At 41.9% G+C, this 20888-nt stretch overlaps 1 protein-coding gene across 8 annotated transcripts in view; it reads right to left on the bottom strand.

Annotated features, from left to right (window-relative positions):
• LOC145354895 (uncharacterized) overlaps positions 1–20888 on the bottom strand; it is a 169568-nt gene that overhangs the window by 49109 nt on the left and 99571 nt on the right. For 4 of the 8 annotated variants that reach the window (XM_080206495.1, XM_080206497.1, XM_080206498.1 and 1 more), the window contains 3 exons: positions 17097–17181; positions 2520–2721; positions 863–1370 (listed from right to left, as the gene is read on the bottom strand). In XM_080206495.1, the coding sequence (XP_080062621.1) occupies positions 863–1370; positions 2520–2721; positions 17097–17181 (795 nt within the window). Of the gene's footprint in view, positions 1–862; positions 1371–2519; positions 2722–17096; positions 17182–17917; positions 17973–20888 lie in introns of all 8 variants that reach the window. The other 4 variants (XM_080206501.1, XM_080206503.1, XM_080206499.1 and 1 more) reach the window with 3 other exon arrangements.

The raw sequence follows: 20888 nt of genomic DNA, 5'->3' as shown, positions 1-20888 counted from the left end.
AACTTCAGTTCCGTAAGTCACTGAACCAGCTTAATATGCTGTACATGCCCACTACTGAACTGAACTAAGTCCAGAAGACTGACAGCAAATCACAGGCCCGATCCTGCCACCTGCTGTGTGAAACATTTATGGCAGCATATCATGGAATATGGAAATAGATAAGTGAATAATTTCGACTTTTCTAAATCTCTTAATGACACTAGCAAAATTCACAAAGGTGTTTTACAACAACTGCTTACTTGATACCATGAAATAAGATTCTACAAGCAGCAACTGAGCTGTAGAGTAAAACATTCTCCTTTACATATCATGGCCTCAGCACAATAATGCCCCTGAATGTCAGTGCCTTGAGTTATCACAGCTGGTTGTGAATGAACTCAGCACACTTATAAAAGGATAAACATAGCAGTCACTGATACACAATACAGTACAATATGGACACAGTACTAAAGCCCTCAACATAGTCAGTATGGGAGGCTGGGAACAAGCTCTAAGCTACTATCCCACGAGAGAATTATGCACAGAAGGAAGATCTGAAAAAAAAGTTAAAGAAATTGCAATAAGGAGTAATCTAAAACACATGCAAGATTCAAAAGCATCAGGAAGTAGAAACACCATGTTTGATGATTGCTTATTATATACCCTTTTATTCTCATATTTTCATGAGGAAACAAATTTGTAATTTGCTGAAGGCATATTCTAGTAGCTAAATCTTTCCAGATCCAGTGTGCATTCAAAATTCGAGGAAACAGTGGCTTAGTACCTGTCCTTAATCAGAAACTGCTGCTTTACAGGAATGGGTATGTAATAAGCGTCAGATTTTAATATCGACAATGAGTTTCCACCACCTTCAGTTTCTTACCTTCGTTCAGAACCAAACAAGCGTTCCAACTCCATTTTGCCAGGACTACAGGTACGAAACCGCTGCTCCTGGTGCTCATCTACTCGAAAGGCCTGTTTGTTGCTGATCCTCCTGGCTTTGGGGATAACTGCCATTCTGGCATAGTCCAGATTGATCCTTGTAGCAGGGGAATGACAAGAACTTCCCCCTACCCTGCTGTTTGAACTGGTTATGCTCGTCAGCATAGTACTGCTGGTCTCTGAGTCCAAGGAGCTCTGGGAAGAGCTAACACAAGAACCACTGCTGTGAAGGTTACCTGTTGGAGGGAAAGGATTGCTGTACAGGCTAGAGTGGCATGGTGTTACCATGCTATTCACAGAGGAACTGTACCTGCTGGTGGTGCTGCTTCCAGGAGGAGAGGTGAGCTGATTAGAGTCAGATTTCAGCTTCTCTAGGGAAAAATAGCCACTCTCCACACGCTTCTTCTGCTGGCTATTCACCTCATTACAATTAACCGCACTGTGGTTTTCTGTTCAGGAGGAAGACACAGAACTTGTTTAGAATCAGAACGTAAAGAAACAACAGAATTCCAACAAGGTGGCAGAGATAAAATGCTTAAAATGCACTGTTATTAAAAAAAGCAGTATTTTAATTCTCTCATCATCATCAAAAGAAAATGATGTTAGGAAACCTCCTTGTACCCCAAGTTGAATCAAGCAGGTCTATAACCAGATAAATTTTACTTGCACACTGTATAGTTCACATATTGGCAGAGAGTGCATGAAAAACCTAATGCTCCTGTATGAAGAGGCTGTGATTACACAGCAATGAACATGGGGGTGTGAACAAGAATACAGGGCAATGACATGTGGGCATTTCATTCAATCTGAAAGTAGATCCACATTTGTGTTAGAGCAAAGCTCTGGAATTTCAATGATATCACTGTAATAAGTGATCAGTTTCAGCTTGGTGAAAACAGAGGCCAATGGTTCCTCTAAATAAAAGCTAATTTTGAACAGAGACACCTGTTGACAGAAATTCTATCACTGCCTTGGGACAATCCAGGTTGTTTATTTACAGCTTTTGATTTAACAAACTCCAGAGACTAACAATCAACTCTGTTTCTATTTTTTTTTGATATTGTTAATAATTAAATGGCTTACTAATTAACCCGATTGTCTATTCCCTTTAATATACTCTTTAAAATCACATTTCACTAATTTAACTTTCTCAAACATTTTTAGAATTATTAGCAGAAGGATTTCTGGCAACTTTATTTAATTGAAGTCCAGACTGTTTAACGAGGTGTTAGGAAATCGTGATAAAATTAAAAGCAAAGAAATACAATAATTGGAAATGTGTTCTGGTGGTCCTATGTTTAAAATAATAAACTATTTAAAAATAGAAACCGTAATAGATATACGTTGGCTGTGTTAGTGAAACCAGTATTTTGATATGTTGATAAGCCTAGCAACACTGTAAATAGATGTTTGCTTAGGGAAGTATAGAAGGATCAAACATTAAGAGTTTAAGTAAAAATGATAGAATGATACCAAGATATCACTGAGTGTCCACCTCTCAATTTACACCCATTCAAATAATAATCTGCCTTCCTATTTTTGCTTCCAAAGTGGATAACCTCACATTTATCCAGATTATAATGCATCTGCCATCTCACCATTAGGCACTATTGTTGATCCAGAAGATGTGAAAGCAGAAGACTGGTTCTGTGAAGGACTTTTCATCAAATTACTGATGACATGAAGATCTTTATTTTTCAACTGTTCTTGTTCTTGCCAGAGTGTTGATCTGGTACTAGGGACCTTCTCAGCAATTGGCATACTGCTACTGGTAACTGCAACTTTAGCAGGTCCGGGCTCCTGTCAGAAGTGAAGTGAAAGTATCCATTTAATATTTCCAAAAATATCCACTAATACTAAACACATTAAATTAGAAAATGCAAACTCTTATGTTAATTATATAAAATAATAATGGGTACCAGAAAATAACCTGAAGAATGGAGTCTAAACAACCCCAAGTTTACAACAGCAAGACTTCAGCAAGTGAACCATTAATTAACTTGCAGCTTTGAAGCTGTGGGTTGATTATTCAGTAATTCTTAAATGAAATCTATTCAGATTCTACTACTAGCTTCACTAAATCCAAGATAAAATAATTGATTGAGTGGCTTGTCATGCCTCTACCACAATAATTAATCAGTTAGCTCTACCAATGAAATAGAATGTGGTTTGTACCGACATCAACTGCAGCATGGTCTCAAATGAATTACTCATGCACTAAGTAGCTGCACCCCAATCAGGATCTCAAAACATTGAACCCAACACACATACACACCCAACACACACACATACACACTTCACTGGTCATAGTTATAAGTTGGTGGAACCACCTCTGAATTTCAGTTAAAGTTTAAAAAATTGCTGATGATATCAAACTGCAGGACAGAGGGTTCATGTGCCAAGTTTCTTAATGTGGCCAGACATCTTCATAGAATCCCTACAGTGCAGAAGGCGGCCATTTGGTCCATCGAGCCTACACCGATAACGATCCCATCCATGCCCTATCCCTGTAATCCCATACACCCACCCTGCTAATCCCCCTGACACCAATGGACAATTTATCATGGCCATTCCACCTAACTCACACATCTTTTGAGAGAACGGTTGGCAAACCAAATGAGATCTTGGGCTTCATGAAGAGAAAAAAATTAATATAAAAACAGGGAAGTTATGCTGACCTTTATAAAAGCAGAAGTATTGCCTCAGCTCTGGTTTATACCATAGGAAGAAGTCTCACAACACCAGGTTAAAGTCCAACAGGTTTATTTGTAGCAAACGCCACTAGCTTTCAGAACTGGCTGTTCCTTCATCAGGCGGGTGGGAGTTTTGATCACAGACAGGGCATATAAAGACACAAACTCAATTTACATGAATAATGATTGGAATGCGAGTCTTTACAGCTAATCAAGTCTTAAAGGTACAGACAATGTGAGTGGAGAGAGCATTAAGCACAGGTTAAAAAGAAGTGTATTGTTTCCAGACAGGAAAGTTAGTGAGACTTTGCAAGTCCAGGCAAGTTGTGGGGGTTACAGATTGTGTGACATGAACCCAAGATCCCGGTTGAGGATGTCCTTATGTGTGCAGAACTTGGCTATCAGTCTCTGCTCAGCGATTCTGCGCTGTTGTGTGTCGTGAAGGCTGCCTTGGAGAATGCTTACCCGAAGATCAGAGGCCGAATGCCCACGACCGCTGAAGTGTTCCCCAACAGGAAGAGAACACTCTTGCCTGGTGATTGTCGAGTGGTGTTCATTTCATCCACTGTCGTAGCATCTGCATGGTCTCCCCAAAGTACCATGCCTCGGGACATCCTTTCCTGCAGTGTACCAGGTAGACAACGTTGGCCGAGTTGCAAGAGTACGTACCACGTACCTGGTGGATGGTGTTCTCACGTGAGATGATGGCATTCGTGTTGATGATCTGGCACATCTTGCAGAGGCTGCTGTGGCAGGGTTGTGTGCCGTGGTCACTGTTCTCCTGAAGGCTGGGTAGTTTGCTGCGGACAATGGTCTGTTTGAGGTTGCGCGGTTGTTTGAAGGTAAAAAGTGGGGGTGTAAGGATGGCCTTGGCGAGATATTCGTCTTCAATGACACGTTGAAGGCTCCGGAGAAGATGTCATAGCCTTTCCACTCCGGGGAGGTACTGGACGACGCAGGGTACTCTGTCCACCGTGTCCCATGTTTGTCTTCTGAGGAGGTCAGTGCTGTTTTTGGCTGTAGCGCGTCGGAACTGTAAATTGAGTGTGTCTTTATACACCCTGTTTGTGATCAGAATTCCCACCCACGTGCCAGTTCCGAAAGCTAGTGGCATTTGCTACGAATATACCTGTCCTTACAGGTAGTCAATTGGAGACAAAATTGGCTTGACCACAGAAGACGGAGGGAGGTTGTCGAGGATTGTTTTTCAAACTGGAGGCCTGTGACCGATCCAGTTTGGAAAACAACCCTCTACAACCACCCTCTGTCCTCAGGGATCAGTGCTTCATCCTACGTTATTTGTTATTTATATTAATGATTTGGATGAGAATTTATGGGGCGTGGTTAGTAAGCTTGCAGATGACACTAAGATTGGTGGCAAAGTGGACAGTAAAGAAGATCATCTAGGATTGCAACGGGATCATGATGAACTGGGCCAGTGGACCGATGAATGGACATGGAGTTTAATTGAGATGAATGTGAGGTGATGTATTTTGGTAGAGCAAATCGGGGAAGGACTTACTCAGTTAATAGTAGAGCACTGGGGAGAGTTACAGAACAAAGATCTAAGAATACAGGTTCATAGCTCCTTGAAAATGGAGTCACAGGTAGACAGGGAGTCAAGAAGGCATTTAGCATGCTTGGTTTCATTGGTCAGAACATTGAAAACAAGAGCTGGGATATCTTGTTGAAGTTGTATAAGACATTGGTAAGGCCACACATGGAATACTATGTGTAGATCTGGTCATCCTATGACAGAAAGGACATTATTAAACTAGAAAGAGTGCAGAAAACACTCACTAGGATGCTACCAAGTTTTGATGGTTTGAGTTATAGAGAGTCTGGATAGACTGGGACCATTTTCCTTGGAGCATTGGAGGCTTAGGGGTGATCTTATAGAGTTTTATAAAATAATGAGGGGCATAGCTAAGGTAGATAGTCAACATCTTTTCCCAAAGGTAGGGGAGTCTAAAACTAGAGGGCATAGTTTTAAAGTGAGAGGGGAGGGATAAAAAAGGGTCCAGAGGGGTAATTTTTTCACTCAGAGGGTGGTGAGTGTCTGGAACAAGCTGCCAGAGCCAGTAGTACAGGTGGATACAATTTTGTCTTCTAAAAAGCATTTGGACAGTTACCTGGGTAAGTTGAGTATGGAGAGATATGGGCCAAATGTAGGCAATTGGGATTAGCTTAGTTGAAAAAACTGGGTGACATGAACAAGTTGGGCCACAGGGCCTGTTTTCATGCTGTAAACCTCTATGACTCTAATACTCCCTACTTACCTAGATGAGTGCAGCTCCAACAACACTCAAGGAGCTCAACAGCATCCAGGACAAAGCAATCCAATTGGTTGGCACCCCATCCAGCATCCACTCCTTCCACCACCAACTCACAGTGATAACAGTATGTACCGCCTACCAGATGAATTGCAACAACTCACTAAGATTCCTTCAACAGCACTTTTCAAACCCGCAACCTCTACCATCTAGAAGGACAAAGGCAGCAGAAGCACAGGAATAGCACTACCTGCAAATTTCCCTCCAAGTCCCACAGCATACTGACTTGAAAGTATATCATCATTCCTTCACTGTCGCTGTGTCAAAATGCTGAAGTTCTTTCCCTAACAGAAATTTGCATGGCCCTACAAGTGAATGCAGCAATTCAAGAAGGCAGTTCGCCACCACCTTTTCAAGGGCACTGAGGGATGGAAATAAAAATGGTGGCCTAGTCAGCAACAGCCAAATTACATCAAAGAGTAAAAATGGGCCACTTTATGGGGCCATTGTTATTCTGCCAACAGTAGGGCAGCACCCAGCTGATATTTTTGATATTAGCGCCCTAAATTTTTATTTTTAAAGTTACTTACTTGGAGCCACCCAGAGTTTTCTGCCTACCTCAGCAGCACTTATCTCTCTCATGTGCACCACTGAGGCTCCAGAGCTGCCAACTCCCTTCCTGGGCTTGCATCATTGGGAGCCTGTTTACTGTCCTTAGTCAATGGAAGCCCCCACATAGCCTCTTAGGAGGGTCATGATACACTTTTTGTTCAGTATCCAGTGAGCCACACCAGTAGTGCAATTCAGCCCTATGACTCTATCAGTAGAATTTTACAGTCCCTTGACAGCGGGTTTAAAATTGTTCATTATTTGGTTTCTTAAGGCTGCTTCCTGCCTGCCTCAATTTTGAGCCTTGTAAGAGGAGTTCAGAGATAGGGGCAAGCCCAACTGCTCACCCTGCTGGGGTCTCAGGTGGAAACCAGGGAGGGGTGTGCCACCCTCAAGGGCTCTTTCCACATGTGGCATCCCTGGAGCATTTATAACTTTGAGTTTTTGTGATGGAATGCATTCTCCTTGGATGAAGCAGTGACAAATCCCACCATCTGAAAAACCCTACCTTAATTTCAGATACCTTCTATTTTTCCCAAATAGAAAGGCTTATAACAACTTGCTTCTTGTCCTTTTCTTTGCTTATCTATAATGAAGAGTAGATTTCAAATCAGAAAATGATACAGCACAGAAGAGGGCATTTGATTTATTATGCCTGTGCTGGATCTTCTAAAGAGCTTTGCAATTAGCCCCTTTTGACATAGCTCTGCACATTTTTCCCCTTCAAGTACTTATTCAATTCCCCTTTGAAATTATTATTGAAACTGCTTCCATCGCACTTTCAGGTAGTGCATTCACAATATAACATCTAATAGCAACAACGGCGATATGGACCCCGGGGGCAGAATTTTCCAGTCCTGCTTATGGTGGGTCTGTGGCAGATGGAAACAGAAAATTTGGAGAGATACCCATGCCAGTGATCCGCTACACTAGCAGGGGTTACTGTGCTCACTGGTTTCCTCTGTCCTCCAGGAGGGTATCTTCTGCGGAACTTAAGGCAGGACTGCAAAGGAGGCAGAGACCACCTTGCAACTGAGGGCACAGGGAGGTTGTGGAAGGATGATAGAGACAAAGGGGACAATGGGCACTGATAGGGTTGGAAAAGGGAAGGGATGCAAACGATAATCCACTGAGGGAGACCAAGTAGTTTGTGAAGAGCCTAGGACTGCACTCAGGGACCCTTTTTGGGGGCACCTGACAATGTATGAAGTCTCACCATTAAAATGGAAAAAAAGGAAGCTTCTTTGAGAAGGTGCAATTGGAACTACTGATTTTTGTTGTGCTTTAACAAGAGATTGTAGCAGTTAGTGGCTGCACAATACAGATACTCAATTTGAGGTATGAGAGTTTGAAAAATGAAGGCAGCCATTAAATAAGCACAGCTTCTGCATATCTTCTGCAAGTCTGTAATGCGCTTTCTCCAACTGGCATTGATGATGGGCCATAGAGCCTTCAGTCATTGCTGAAGTGCAAGTTGACCTTCATTGGCACAAAAAAATCATAGATTGCAAAAGTGCCTTTGGTAAGATGGTGCATTTCATTAATCTGTTCAAACCTCTCCCAAACTCTGTGGGACTGAGACATCAAGGGCCAGAGTTGACATCATGGACACCTAAATATGTAACCTCAGCTGTGAGGTTATATCAATGAAAAGCTAGTAGTGCAGACACAGCTCCACGACATGAATTTGACTTTCTGTATGTGAGTGGGAGGTGAACTATATTTGCTTAGTGTTCATTAATTTCTTGCCTCTATCATTCTGAGGAAGGAGCAAGTTTGAATAATGGAGCATGCGCTCAATGCTGCCTCCATGATGGCAGTGATCCAATTGAGGAAGAGGAGAAAGGCCCAGTGCTGCCTAGCCCAACTTTGAGAAAGGGCCTAGCCACAGGCCAATTCTGGGGAAGCCCTAGCAACACCTAGAGAATGAGGAGGCTAGACCCATCCCACAGAGGCACAATCAAGAATCTACCTAGACTCTACCTAGAAAGAAGACTTTCCTACCTAGAGATGAGCAACAGGCAATACCACGCATGTTTGTGTTTATCCAGAGAGGTGGTGGATCATGCAACATTCTGAAAGAGGAGCTAATGGCCCAAAGCACCAATCCTTGATGTTCATTTAAAGAAAGGGTTTCACTCTATCAATGTTCAACTGGTGTGCGATTATCATTAAGCACATCATGCACTTTTGTGCGAGATGCCCTAGGAGTTGCCATGGTTCACAGATCCAAGTCATTCTGAACTGCCTCATGTTCAAAGCGACTCAGTGAATGCAGGAATGGCTGTTTGGGGATGAAAGATCCCGCTCAAATAATGGCTCATGATGCTACTGCAATGTCCTCAAAGTCATAATTTGGGAGGGGGACATAGACATTCATTACCAAAATGCTTCCCCCATGCACCAGCCCCTAAATAATCAAATACCATCCCCTCTTGTCCTTTACATAGTTCTCCAGGTTAAAAGACACATTCTTCTAAACTAAAATCACAACCCTCGGCTATTAGTTGAGAATGAGGCAAAAATCACCTGTCCACCCAGTCCCAATTTCTTCAATTTCAAGTGCTCCCTGTCATCTAGGTGAGTTTTCTGCCACAAAGCTATGCCAACTTTCTCTTTTTAAGGGAAGATAATGTCTCTTTTCTTTCATTAGGATGATGTAGCCCTGTACATTCCAGGAGCAAAGTTTCAAAGTAACTACTGCCATTGCTTATTCGGCCATAGCAAGTATAGGATTTTGACTCAAAGAAAATGACTTACCCGCCAAAGAATTTCCCACCCCACTTGGATGTGCACCAAAACATTATTCATCTCCAGCGACACAAGAAGCGCTAGTGACACATTATAAAGTATTTCTCCAGGATGCAAAACTTGTTTGTACCCTTGCAGGAACCAATTAACAATTCTTTAACCTCAGAGTAATAGAAAAAACACAAAACCATTAGTTCTACGGAGATTTTCCTCATTAAATGGGAGACCCCGTAGAGCTATACCTCCAAATCTTTCATAATTGCACTTCACCAAAAAAGAGGCAAGATATGCCATGCAAAGGGTGAACGTGGAATGTCCTTCTGTATTCTAACACTTCCTATTATGACTTAAGCCACTCATGATGAGTACAAAGGAGACCATAAAACACATACCACCATACGCTTACAGATGAAAAGGGAGAAGGATATTTTTACATTGCCCCAGTTTCATACAATCTGCACAACATACTTCATAACTAGGAAGAGCATGCTGAAGAATTTTGTCCTTGATGGAAAACATTGGCACTACTTCTTTTACCAACCCTTTACTATTTACTATAGAAGACCTTGGGACTCCTCTATGTTGGCCGCCAATGTTTTTCTCACAAACCCTCTTTGCTTCTCAAAGGTGTTTTTTCACCTCCCCGCTGAACCTTCTGTACTCCTCATGGTTCTCAATTGTGTTTTCTATTTGACACCTGTCATTAACACACATTTTCGTCCTTCTTTTAATTCCCATCTCCTTTTTCATCCATATTGTTCTTGATTTGGGTGCCTTACCTTTCCCTTTTGAAGGACAGTACCTTGTCTGTGCCCAAATCATTTGTTCTTTTGAAGGTAGCATCATGCAGAGTCCAAAATAAAACTGAACATTTGAAATTAAAGAATTGGACACTTTAGAGTCGGCTCCAGTAATTAGCCTGCAGAAAATTGGACCTGGCCAAAGTTTGAATATACAGAACTCAGACAGGCTGCTGAGGCACCTGCCCTATCGATAACCCATCAAGTGAACATCACTCCTTTTTGATATGCAACAGCCTATTGTCCATTTTCTATGAGGATGTGACTACTGTGGTAGACAGAGGGGAACCGGTGGATGTGGTGTTCTTAGATTTCCAAAAGGCGTTTGATAGGGTGCCTCATAAAAGGTTGCTACAGAAGGTTAGGGTGCACGGAGTTGGGGGTAAGGTGTTAGTGTGGATAGAGGATTGGCTGTCTAATAGGAAGCAGAGAGTTGGTATCAATGGGTGCTATTCTGGTTGGCAGTTGGTGACTAGTGGAGTGCCACAGGGATCGGTGCTGGGGCCTCAACTATTTACCATTTATATAGGTGGTCTGGAGGAGGGGGCTGAGTGTAGGGTGACGAAATTTGCTGATGACACGAAGATGAGTGGTAAAGCAAATTGCGTGGAGGGTGTGGAAAGTCTGCAGAGGGATCTGGATAGGCTAAGTGAGTGGGCGAGGACCTGGCAGATGGAGTATAATGTTAACAAGTGTGAGGTTATCCACTTTGGCAGAAATAATAGTAGGAGAGATTATTATTTAAAAGGCGAAAAGCTGCAGCGTGCTACGGTGCAGAGGGACCTGGGGGTCCTTGTGCACGAGTCGCAAAAACCCAGTCTGCAGGTGCAGCAGGTGATCAAGAAGGCGAATGGAATGCTGGCCTTTATAGCGAGGGGGATAGAATATAAAAGTAGGGAGGTCTTGCTGCAACTGTACAGGGTACTGGTGAGGCTGCAGCTGGAATACTGTGTGCAGTTTTGGTCGCCACACTTGCAGAAGGATATATTGGCCTTGGAGGGAGTGCACAGGAGGTTCACTAGGCTGATACCGGAGATGAGAGTGTTGGACTATGAAGAGAGACTAAATAGACTGGGTCTGTACTCGTGGGAGTTTAGAAGGATGAGGGGGGATCTTATAGAGACATATAAGATAATGAAGGGGATGGATAGGGTAGAGGTAGAGAGATTCTTCCCGCTTAGAAAGGAGAGCAAGACTAGAGGTCACAGCCTCAAGATAAGGGGAGGGGGGGCAGTTTAGATCAGAGTTGAGGAGGTACTTCTTCACTCAAAGGGTAGTGAATCTCTGGAATTCTCTGCCCGTTGAAGTGGTGGAGGCTACCTTGCTAAATATATTTAAGTCACGGGTAGATGGGTTTTTGATAGACAAGGGAATTAAGGTTTATGGGGAGAAAGCAGGAAAGTGGAACTGATCCACTTCAGGTCAGCCATGATCTTATTGAATGGCGGGGCAGGCTCAAAGGGCTAGATGGCCTACTCCTGCTCCTATTTCTTATGTCCACAGCTCCCAACCCCACGGCCACAGGGGGTTAAAAACAGACAATCCAGACATCTTGGGAACGAAGACTCGAGATGGGAGATGACTGAGACCAGACCAGAGAAGGAAGGAATTAAGCATGGAGGAAATGGCCAGCAAAAATCACCTTTGCAAAGACGAACCAAAGGGACACTCAGACCAGATCAATAGCTTACCAAGCTATTTTTACAGGTAGTATAGCTGAATCCTGGATGTTTCTTGTATACATAGTGGTAATTTATGGGTTAACTATAATTAATAAAGCATGTTGCATTCTGTGTCCGTCCTTTTTTCTTCTCATAAATAAAGGCACCTCTGTAAAACTTTGATTAAGAAGCTAGTTGAAGTATCTGAATTGGACAGATACAAACAGTAGCCTATTTTTCAGCTACAGTTCCCCCTCCTGTCCCCAATCTATTGTTCCAATCTAACTGGCCCAGCTCCATTCTTGCCCCATTGAAGTCAGCTCTCCTGTTTGAAATATGGCATTCAGGTATGTTGGCGAGATACCCGCCCCTCCATGGAATACAGAGCTAAAACCCTACATTATTATTAAGAGGTCAGAAGATATGCTGTGGGTTCCCACCGGTCTCTGCAAATGGTAACGTTCCCCATTCCCACCATGGGACTTAGCCCCAGATGGAGAATTCCGCCCTCTGAGACAGTTAGTCAGCAACGAGATCGCTGGGAGCACGTGGGAGTTCCAGGGACTGATCAAGCAATCAGATTATCTCAGCCAAGAGTAGTCATAACTAGGTTGTGTGCACCCATAGTACAGAGCAAACCAATTTCACAGTCTTAAGTTTGCCTTTGTTGACAAAACTCACCTCTGAGTCAGAACATTGTGGATTCAGGACTCCAGTACATTATAATGATAACTGAGGATTGCTGCACTATCCCACTGCAGAGGGATAAACTTAAACTGGAATGTTGGCTTTTATAGCGAGGGGGATAGAATATAAAAATAGGGAGGTCTTGCTGCAACTATACAGGGTACTGGTGAGGCTGCAGCTGGAGTACTGTGTGCAGTTTTGGTCACCGCACTTGCGGAAGGATATACTGGCCTTGGAGGGAGTGCACAGGAGATTCACTAGGCTGATACCGGAGATGAGGGGGTTGGACTATGAAGAGAGACTAAATAGACTAGGTCTGTACTCGTTGGAGTTTAGAAGGATGAGGGGGGATCTTATAGAGACGTATAAGATAATGAAGGGGATGGATAGGGTAGAGGTAGAGAGATTCTTCCCGCTGAGAAAGGGTAGCCGGGGGGGGGGGGGGGGGGGGGGTGTGTGTGTGTGTGTGGGGCAGGTGTGGGTGGGTGTGCTCCGATCGACTTGAGGAGGAACTTCTTCACTCAAAGGGTGGTGAATCTCTGGAATTCTCTGCCCGTTGAAGTGGTGGAGGCTATCTCGCTAAATATATTTAAGTCACGGGTAGATAGGTTTTTGATAGACAAGGGAATTAAGGGTTATGGGGAGAAAGCGGGAAAGTGGAACTGATCCACTTCAGATCAGCCATCATCTTACTGAATGGCAGGGCAGGCTCGAAGGGCTAGATGGCCTACTCATGCTCCTATTTCTTATGTTCTTATGTTAAAAAAAAAACTTAGGTTCCAGCCATCTGTTGAGGAGAAAAAACATGTTTTCCAACTGGCTTGGCTAACATTCCTTCCTCACCAATAACTGATTAACTGATTTTTCAATTCATTGCTGTTTACACAATCTTATTCAATCCAAACTAGCTGCTATATTTGACTACAATCACCATAATTTCAGTAGTAATTATTTGTATGTCAAACACATTAAGAAATTTCAAAACATATATAAATCGTAACTCATACACATTGTATAAATGCATAGCAACAACATCTAATCAGAATTTAAACACAACTACTGCAACAGTTCCTCACTGATCAAGTACTGCTGATGGGAACAGGATCACTGAAATGGCTGTTTTGCAATGTGAATAAAGATTGTGAGCAACAGGATGTTTTGATGGTCTATAAAAGAAAGTAAGCTGTGGGATTGTTGAACAAAGGAGATCTAGGGTTTTATTTACAGGAACTGGAATTGAACAATGCAGACAACCATCTGGAATATGTATGAGCTGGTTGCCTCCACCCGAGGTGCTCAATGAATCCTTGGTAACAACGACTGTGCTCTCATGATGGATGGTTATAGCAGATGCAACAGACAATCAAGAATCAGGACAGTGGACAGTGACTCCGATAAGTATTATGGCATCAGCACCCCAATCAGCTACTTGATGATTTTGCTCATGGCAACATAGCTCATAATGCTAGCCACATGTATTTGGGTTGCAGGGGGAGTCATTAGTCAGCTATAGAGCAACAGATAGTCCTTATATTCCAGCAGTGACTCTTTAGTTTGCTGGACAGTAGTTATTCATCAATATGATGTGCTGAGCATCGTCGCACGCCAACCTTACACCGATTGCGTGGTAATCTATATGGTTTGAATACATCTTGCTAAGTGCCATTGACTGTACACACATTAAGTAGAGTGGCAATGTCAAAATGAAAAGAATGACGTCACCATCTACCCTGCATTGTGTGCATGTATGTAAGATGTCACCAAGATGGCATCCACCCTTGATCTGTGCCAAATTAGCTGATCATATCTGAGGAAGATATATATGTTTTAAATGGGTGGATGATGGAGTTTTTCTGCTCTGGATCACCGTTCTGTAGTTTGTGTGGGAAAGTGCCTCATGGATACTGGATAAAGATACAATAGGGGTTGGTTATACAGGATTTTGCTTAGCTACCTAATATAAAATAATGAATGTCAGTTTTTAAACAATGGCTGTCGTATGATTCTATTTTTATCGCAAATCCTTTATACAATTTCAGCGATGCCATTCAACATTATTTACAATAGAATGACTAATATGCCTGAAATGTTCTGAGCTCCTCCTCTGTCCAGAACACCATCTCCTGCATCCCCCCAACCCCCGCCCACAGTCCCATCATTATTTTTAAATTCCTTCTGCTTGAAAATGTAACAAGCCACAATGTGCCAGATCAGATTATTATTTCTGAGTTGTATGAAATGCATTTGATCTATAATCCTCACTATCATTGGTAAAGTAGATCTGTAACATTCGGCAGTGGCAATACAAAGACATTTGTATTGTCAACCTTGGCAACAGAAAGACTGACACGATGCACATCAGCAATAATGTGAATCAACAAAGCAGAGAAATGAAAATCGATAACTGACACCGTTTGCACACCAACACCATATTAACAAGAATTGGCAACATCTACAGTAGCAACTCACACATGCATAACGTGCACAGTAAGTGAAGAGATATTCAATTGAATTTCTCAACTTTTTTCTAATTAGCCTTTGAGGTACATAGTAGCTGATCAATAGATGCATTTTGATGTAAACACAAAAGAGAGATATCAAGCCAAAGAGAGATGGAACCTGTTACTGGGAAAACGTGGATAGGCTAGTGTATCAATTTTAAAAGGAGGAACTTGCAGTTATATAGCACCTGGCACAACCTCAGGATGTCCAAAAGAGTTTTACTGTCAATCAAATACTTCTTAACTGTAGTCACTTTTGAAAGGAAATACAGCAGCCAAAATACAGACAGGCAGGCTCCACAAAGGACAATACAGATTGGCAAAGCAACCAGAGAGAGCTGCATCATGCCTTGGGGTATTTTATATCCACCAAAAGAGCAGACAGAATGGTTTAACCTCTTATTTGAAAGATGGCAACAATGGTGGTGCAGCAATTCCCTCGCCCTCTCTCCTGTATTGAGCAGCCCAGTGCAGCAATGTTATTGCAAATGTCAGAGCCAAATGCAGTGCATGTGTCTCCAGGGAGACTTTCCCTCATAGAAATTCAATCTGTTCAGTCACTCAGAGGTCAGCTCTCTCAATAACAGTCAAGCAGGTTGAAATTATCTTCAGGAACTTGATGCTGATTTTTTTTTTAAAAAAGTGTCTATTGATAGAAATAGACCATTCAAGGTACTCATCTACTCCCCAGAAACTATACTTGAGAACAGGATACATGGGCTATTTAACAGGAAGCAAATCTCATTTTTTCAGCAGAGCTGAACATTAATAGCACCACAAACAACAAAAAGAAGTCCACTAGCAGTAATCAAATAGCATCCAAAAGGTCACATTGAAAATTAGATTTGAAGCTCTTCCATTATTCTATTTAAGCATACATGTTTAAATGGTAAACGCATAATAGGGTGGATGCTGGAATCTGAAACAAAAACAGAAAAATGCTGGAAAATCTCAGCAGGTCTGACAGCATCTGTGGAGAGAGTAGAGCCAACATCGAGTCTAAACGGCCCTTCATCAGAGCATTTTTCTGTTTATATTTGAATAGTCCAGATTGTATTACTGGTCTGCAATCTGTTACATGACCTCAGCATGGATTGTGGTAGGAATGCTATAAATTGACTTTAGTGCCCCTGGATTAGGGAGGATAAAAATTAGATATAGCTCAGACTCCTGGTTGCTACCTGGTGACAAATGTTGAAAATAGCACGTTAAATAGCACATTGCTGCTCACTGTCTCGTCTCACAAGTTAAAAATAGTAACTTCAATTAAGATTGATCTTAAGCAGGATCATACCACAGAAAAGGATCATTGTCTTCAACAGAAATGCGGAGAAAATAAGAACTATAAAAACCATGACTTCACATTAATATAGAACAAAAAACAAAGAAAATTACAGCACACAAACAGGCCCTCTGGCCCTCCAAACCTGCACTCACCATGCTGCCCAACTGAACTAAAACCCCCTAACCTTCTGGGGACCATATCCCTCTGTTCCCATCTTGTTAATGTCCAGACGCCTCTTAAAAGTCACTATCTATTCAGCTTCCACTACCTCTTATGGCAGCGAGTTCCAGGCACCCACCACTCTGTGTAAAAAACATGCCTCGTACATCTCCTTTAAATCTTGCCCCGTGCATCTTAAACTTATGCTCCCTAGTAATTGACTCTTCCACCCTGGGAAAAAGCTTCTGACTATCCACTTGGTCCATGCCCCTCATAACCTTGTAGACTACTATCAGGAATACGTTTTCTCCATATGGCCTGCAGATCATGGTGCTGTTGTCTCTGATGGGAAATCTTCCCAGTATCTTGGCCAACATTTATCCCTCAAATAACATCGATTAAATAGATCAATTGGTAGGTTATCTTGTGGCTGTTGGTGGGACTGTGCTAACCGTAAATTGGTTTACCACATTTTCCCACATTGCAGTGACCACATTTAAAGCTGAAGGAAGTGACTGTGAACCTTCTTGAAATTTTCTGGGGTCATTTTCTATACAAAATGTTCTTTCTTTCCTACAACAATTCAGTCACATAAATATTATTCCTATTAAAAATTAATTGTTTGTGTAATTGGAGAATTTAATTAGCTGGTGATAGGCACCACAGACAATAGGGTTAAATTCAACTCAATGTGATGTATGTCTCACATTAACTTATCTTCTATATTTGCACATCACCTTCCTACATTTTCTTTACCTGTGGTGTGGGAGGTTCCACCTTCCGCTTCTTCTTCTGATTCTGTTTGTTGGTGCGAGGATATATGATCAGCATTTCAAACCAACTGAAAAGGAGACATACAAAAAAAAAATCAGAACTCCAAGGGAGAATGATACTCCACCATTTTTGGGAGTTTTTACACACAGCTTTCTCAAGAGCAAAATATTCCAGGGGTCAAAAATTGGAAGTAACAACAGAAAATGCTGGAACTATACCATCAATATCTGTGGAGAGAGAGATTTACCATTTCATATCAATGACACTGTCACAATTGAAAGGCAGTGGACGATTAAACAACTAACAAGAGGAGGAAGCTCTGCGAGTGTCTCTTCATCAATGATGGGAGAACCCAACACAGCAATGTAAAATTCAAGGCTGAAGCACTTGCAACAATCTTCAGCCAAATATGCCACGTACATGAACGTGGCCTCCTCCTGAGTTCCCCATCATCACTGCCTTCAGCCAATTCGACTGATTCCACATGATTTTAGGAAAAGGCTGAAGGCACTGGATACTGCAACAACGGTGGGTCTGACAACATTCTGGCAATAGCACCAAAAACTTGCACTCCAGACCAGTGGTGTAGCTGTACTAGAATAGTTTGGCTAGTCCGTAGCCAAGCCATTCCAGTACAGCTACAATATCAACCCAGCAAAGCAGGAAATTGCCTAGACGTGTCTTGTCCACAAAATGCATGGACTGATCTAATTTGGCCAATTACAACTCCACTACCAGTCTACTTTTGATAATCAGCAAAGTAATTGAGGGTACTTGCGACAATGCCAGTAAATGGTACTTACTCAGCAATGAGCAGACAGTAACTCGCCTCCTGACTCCCAGAAACCTGTCCACCATCTACAAGGCACAAGTCAGAAGTGTGATGGACTACACCTTACTTGCCTGGATGAATGCAACTCTAATAGATGCTCCACACCAACAAGGAAAAAACAACCCACATGTCATCCCACCCACCACCATGAACATTCAATCCCTCCACCACTGACACACAATGGCAGCAACATGTGCCATCTGCAAGATGTATGATAGCAACTCACCAAGGTCCTTCAATAGCATCTTCCAAACACACATCCTCTACCACTCAGAAAGACAAGGACAACAGATGGGAAAACTATCACCTGCAAGTTTCCCTCCAAGTCACACAGCAGCCTAATCTGGAAATATATCTGTTCTTCACTGTCATGGAGACAAAATCCTGGCACTCCTTTCCCAACAGCACCATGGGTTTACCTACAAGACATGGACTGCAATTGTTCAAGAGGAAGCTCACTACCACAGTCTCAATGACAAACAGGGATGGGCAATAAATGCTGGCCAAACCACACATGAATTTTAAAAAAACTGTCACAACTGGGAATACTTAGATGATAACATTTTTAACAAAGTAGGGGAAGAAAAAAAGGGAAGATTCGTGTTAAGGGTGGAAGGTAGGAAAGATTAAATGGCAATTGGGATGATGGTGCAAGAAAAAAAGATGGTAATAGGACAAGAAAGAAAACATGTTTCTCAAGGCGATGCAATGGAAACTTCAAATTCATCACCAACAAGCAAAACAAAATAAATAGAGAAAAAAATGGGAGCAGAGGTTATGATCTGAAACAGTTGAATTTTTAAAAGTTTATGTTTGATATACAGAGCACAAGATACAGTATGTAAACTTTCATGGGCATGCAAATAGTATAGAAGTAACAGACAATAATTCATAGTAGGAACATAGCTGAATGGCATGCAAGCCAATGGAATAGATAAACAGAAGTATTCACACTGATAAAGCACTTAGCCATATCAAATATACACAAAATAAGCAGTTTGGCATTTCATTCAAAGTCCTAAATTACATGTTAAAATTTTGATTTAGGACTTCAATCATTTGTTCTCCCTTCCAAAATGAACAACTTCATATTTCCCACATTTTGCCCACTTAACCTATCAATATCGCTTTGTAAACTGTATCCCTCTTGCCCATTGGTACCAATGTGAACCACAAACACTGGCTGTTCACCCTCTCCCTCCAGAATTTAGCCACTCTGTGACATCCTTGACCCTAGCACCAGGGAGGCAACTTATCATCCTGGAGTTACTTTTGTGGCCACAGAAATATTCCCATAACAACTGAATCCCCCATAACTATTGCATTTCCACACCTTCTCCTCTTCTGTGTAGCAGAATCAACCATGGTGCAACGAACTGGGCTGTTATTGCGATCTCCTGAGAGGCCATTCCCCCCAACAGTATCCACAGTTCCACATATTGATTTTCACTTGAAGGCATTGTCAATTAAATGACATTGCATAGATCACTATCATACTTAGTGTCAATATGACTCAACAATTTAACTTGTACAGGCAGCACCCTTTAATCTTTGCAGGGTTGGTGAAGATACTCACAAAGTACAATCATCAACACAATTCAAATATCAGTAGCAAACATAAAGCCAGAGATGGCACAGAACTTCATGCTGAACAGAGCAAATGATGCATCTATGTACAGAAATCCTAAACAAGCAGGAGTCTTAGTGATTTATTCAGAACGAAAATTTGGCACGATGGCATAGTGGTAAGCACTGCTGCCTCACAGTGTCAAGGACCTGGATTCAATTCCCAGCTTGGGTCACTGTCTGGATGGAGTTTGCACAATCTCCCTGTATCTGCATGGATTTCCTCCGGGTGGTCTGGTTTCCTTCCACAGTGCAAAGACATGCGGGTCAGGTGAACTGGCCATACTAAATTCTCCCTCAGTGTATCCAAACAGGCGTTGGACTGTAGAGACTAGGGGATTTTCACAGTAATTTTCATTGCAGTCTGAATGTAAGCCTACTTGTGACTACTAAATAAACTTTAAAACTTTATTTACTAGCCTTGAGCAAGGTTAGAGATTAGAAATAACAAACAGTGAATATGCAAAACAGAGTCAGAGAAGGAAGGTGATTCCAGATTGACATCGGAACAGTGGGGTTATTAAGGGTTATAGATATATTAATAATTTGATTATTTATTCAGGCAAGTAGAGGAACAATCTTGGAGCTTTTAAAGTTAGAATAAACAGGTGGTGCAAAGATAACCATGTACAGAGTCTGGATAGGGTGGAATCTTTAACACTGCTTTACTCATTTTTTGCTTCGGGTTTTCTTCTATTGAGTTAAACAGTAATTTGCAACTTTCACAGTACGGAAACAGGGTACATATACTGTCAGGGAAAGGATCCAATGTAGTAATTGAGGAGAATCAGTGCTATTCACTTGCCACAAACTTAGTTAGCTTAAACCTATTAATAGAAAGACAATAATTTACATAGGTTGATACATTCCAGAATTCTCAAAATATCATTGTAGGTTTTCTTTTAACATGCGTAAAGAAACTATGCACTGACTGTGGAGAAAAGAAACACTCAAATTGATTATCATTGATCCCAGTTGTAAATTGTGTAAGTGTGGATATAAGATAAAAACATGGCACAATGAGAGGGAAAATGAAGAAGGGCACATGGAACTGGGGCTCCTCTTAAAATCCATTCAATCCTGATCCTTGTTTTAGATGGCTTTGCTGCCTCAGGTTAAAAGAACCATGCCTGAGGGCGGCATACTAGCACAGTGGTTAGCACTGCTGCCTCACAGCTCCAGGGATCCGAGTTCAATGCTGGCCTTGGGCGATTGTGTGACGTTTACAAATTTTCCCCATGTGTGTATACGTTTCTTCTGGGTGCTCTGGTTTCCTCCCATAGTCCAAAGATACACAGGTTAGACGGATTGGCCAT

This window comes from Carcharhinus amblyrhynchos, chromosome 18, assembly GCF_965287045.1.
Source record: "Carcharhinus amblyrhynchos chromosome 18, sCarAmb.v2.hapA, whole genome shotgun sequence".
In the NCBI taxonomy this organism is placed as follows: domain Eukaryota; kingdom Metazoa; phylum Chordata; class Chondrichthyes; order Carcharhiniformes; family Carcharhinidae; genus Carcharhinus; species Carcharhinus amblyrhynchos.
The sequence above is the reverse complement of the archived record's forward strand: the minus strand, read 5'-3'. Positions and strand labels throughout refer to the sequence as shown.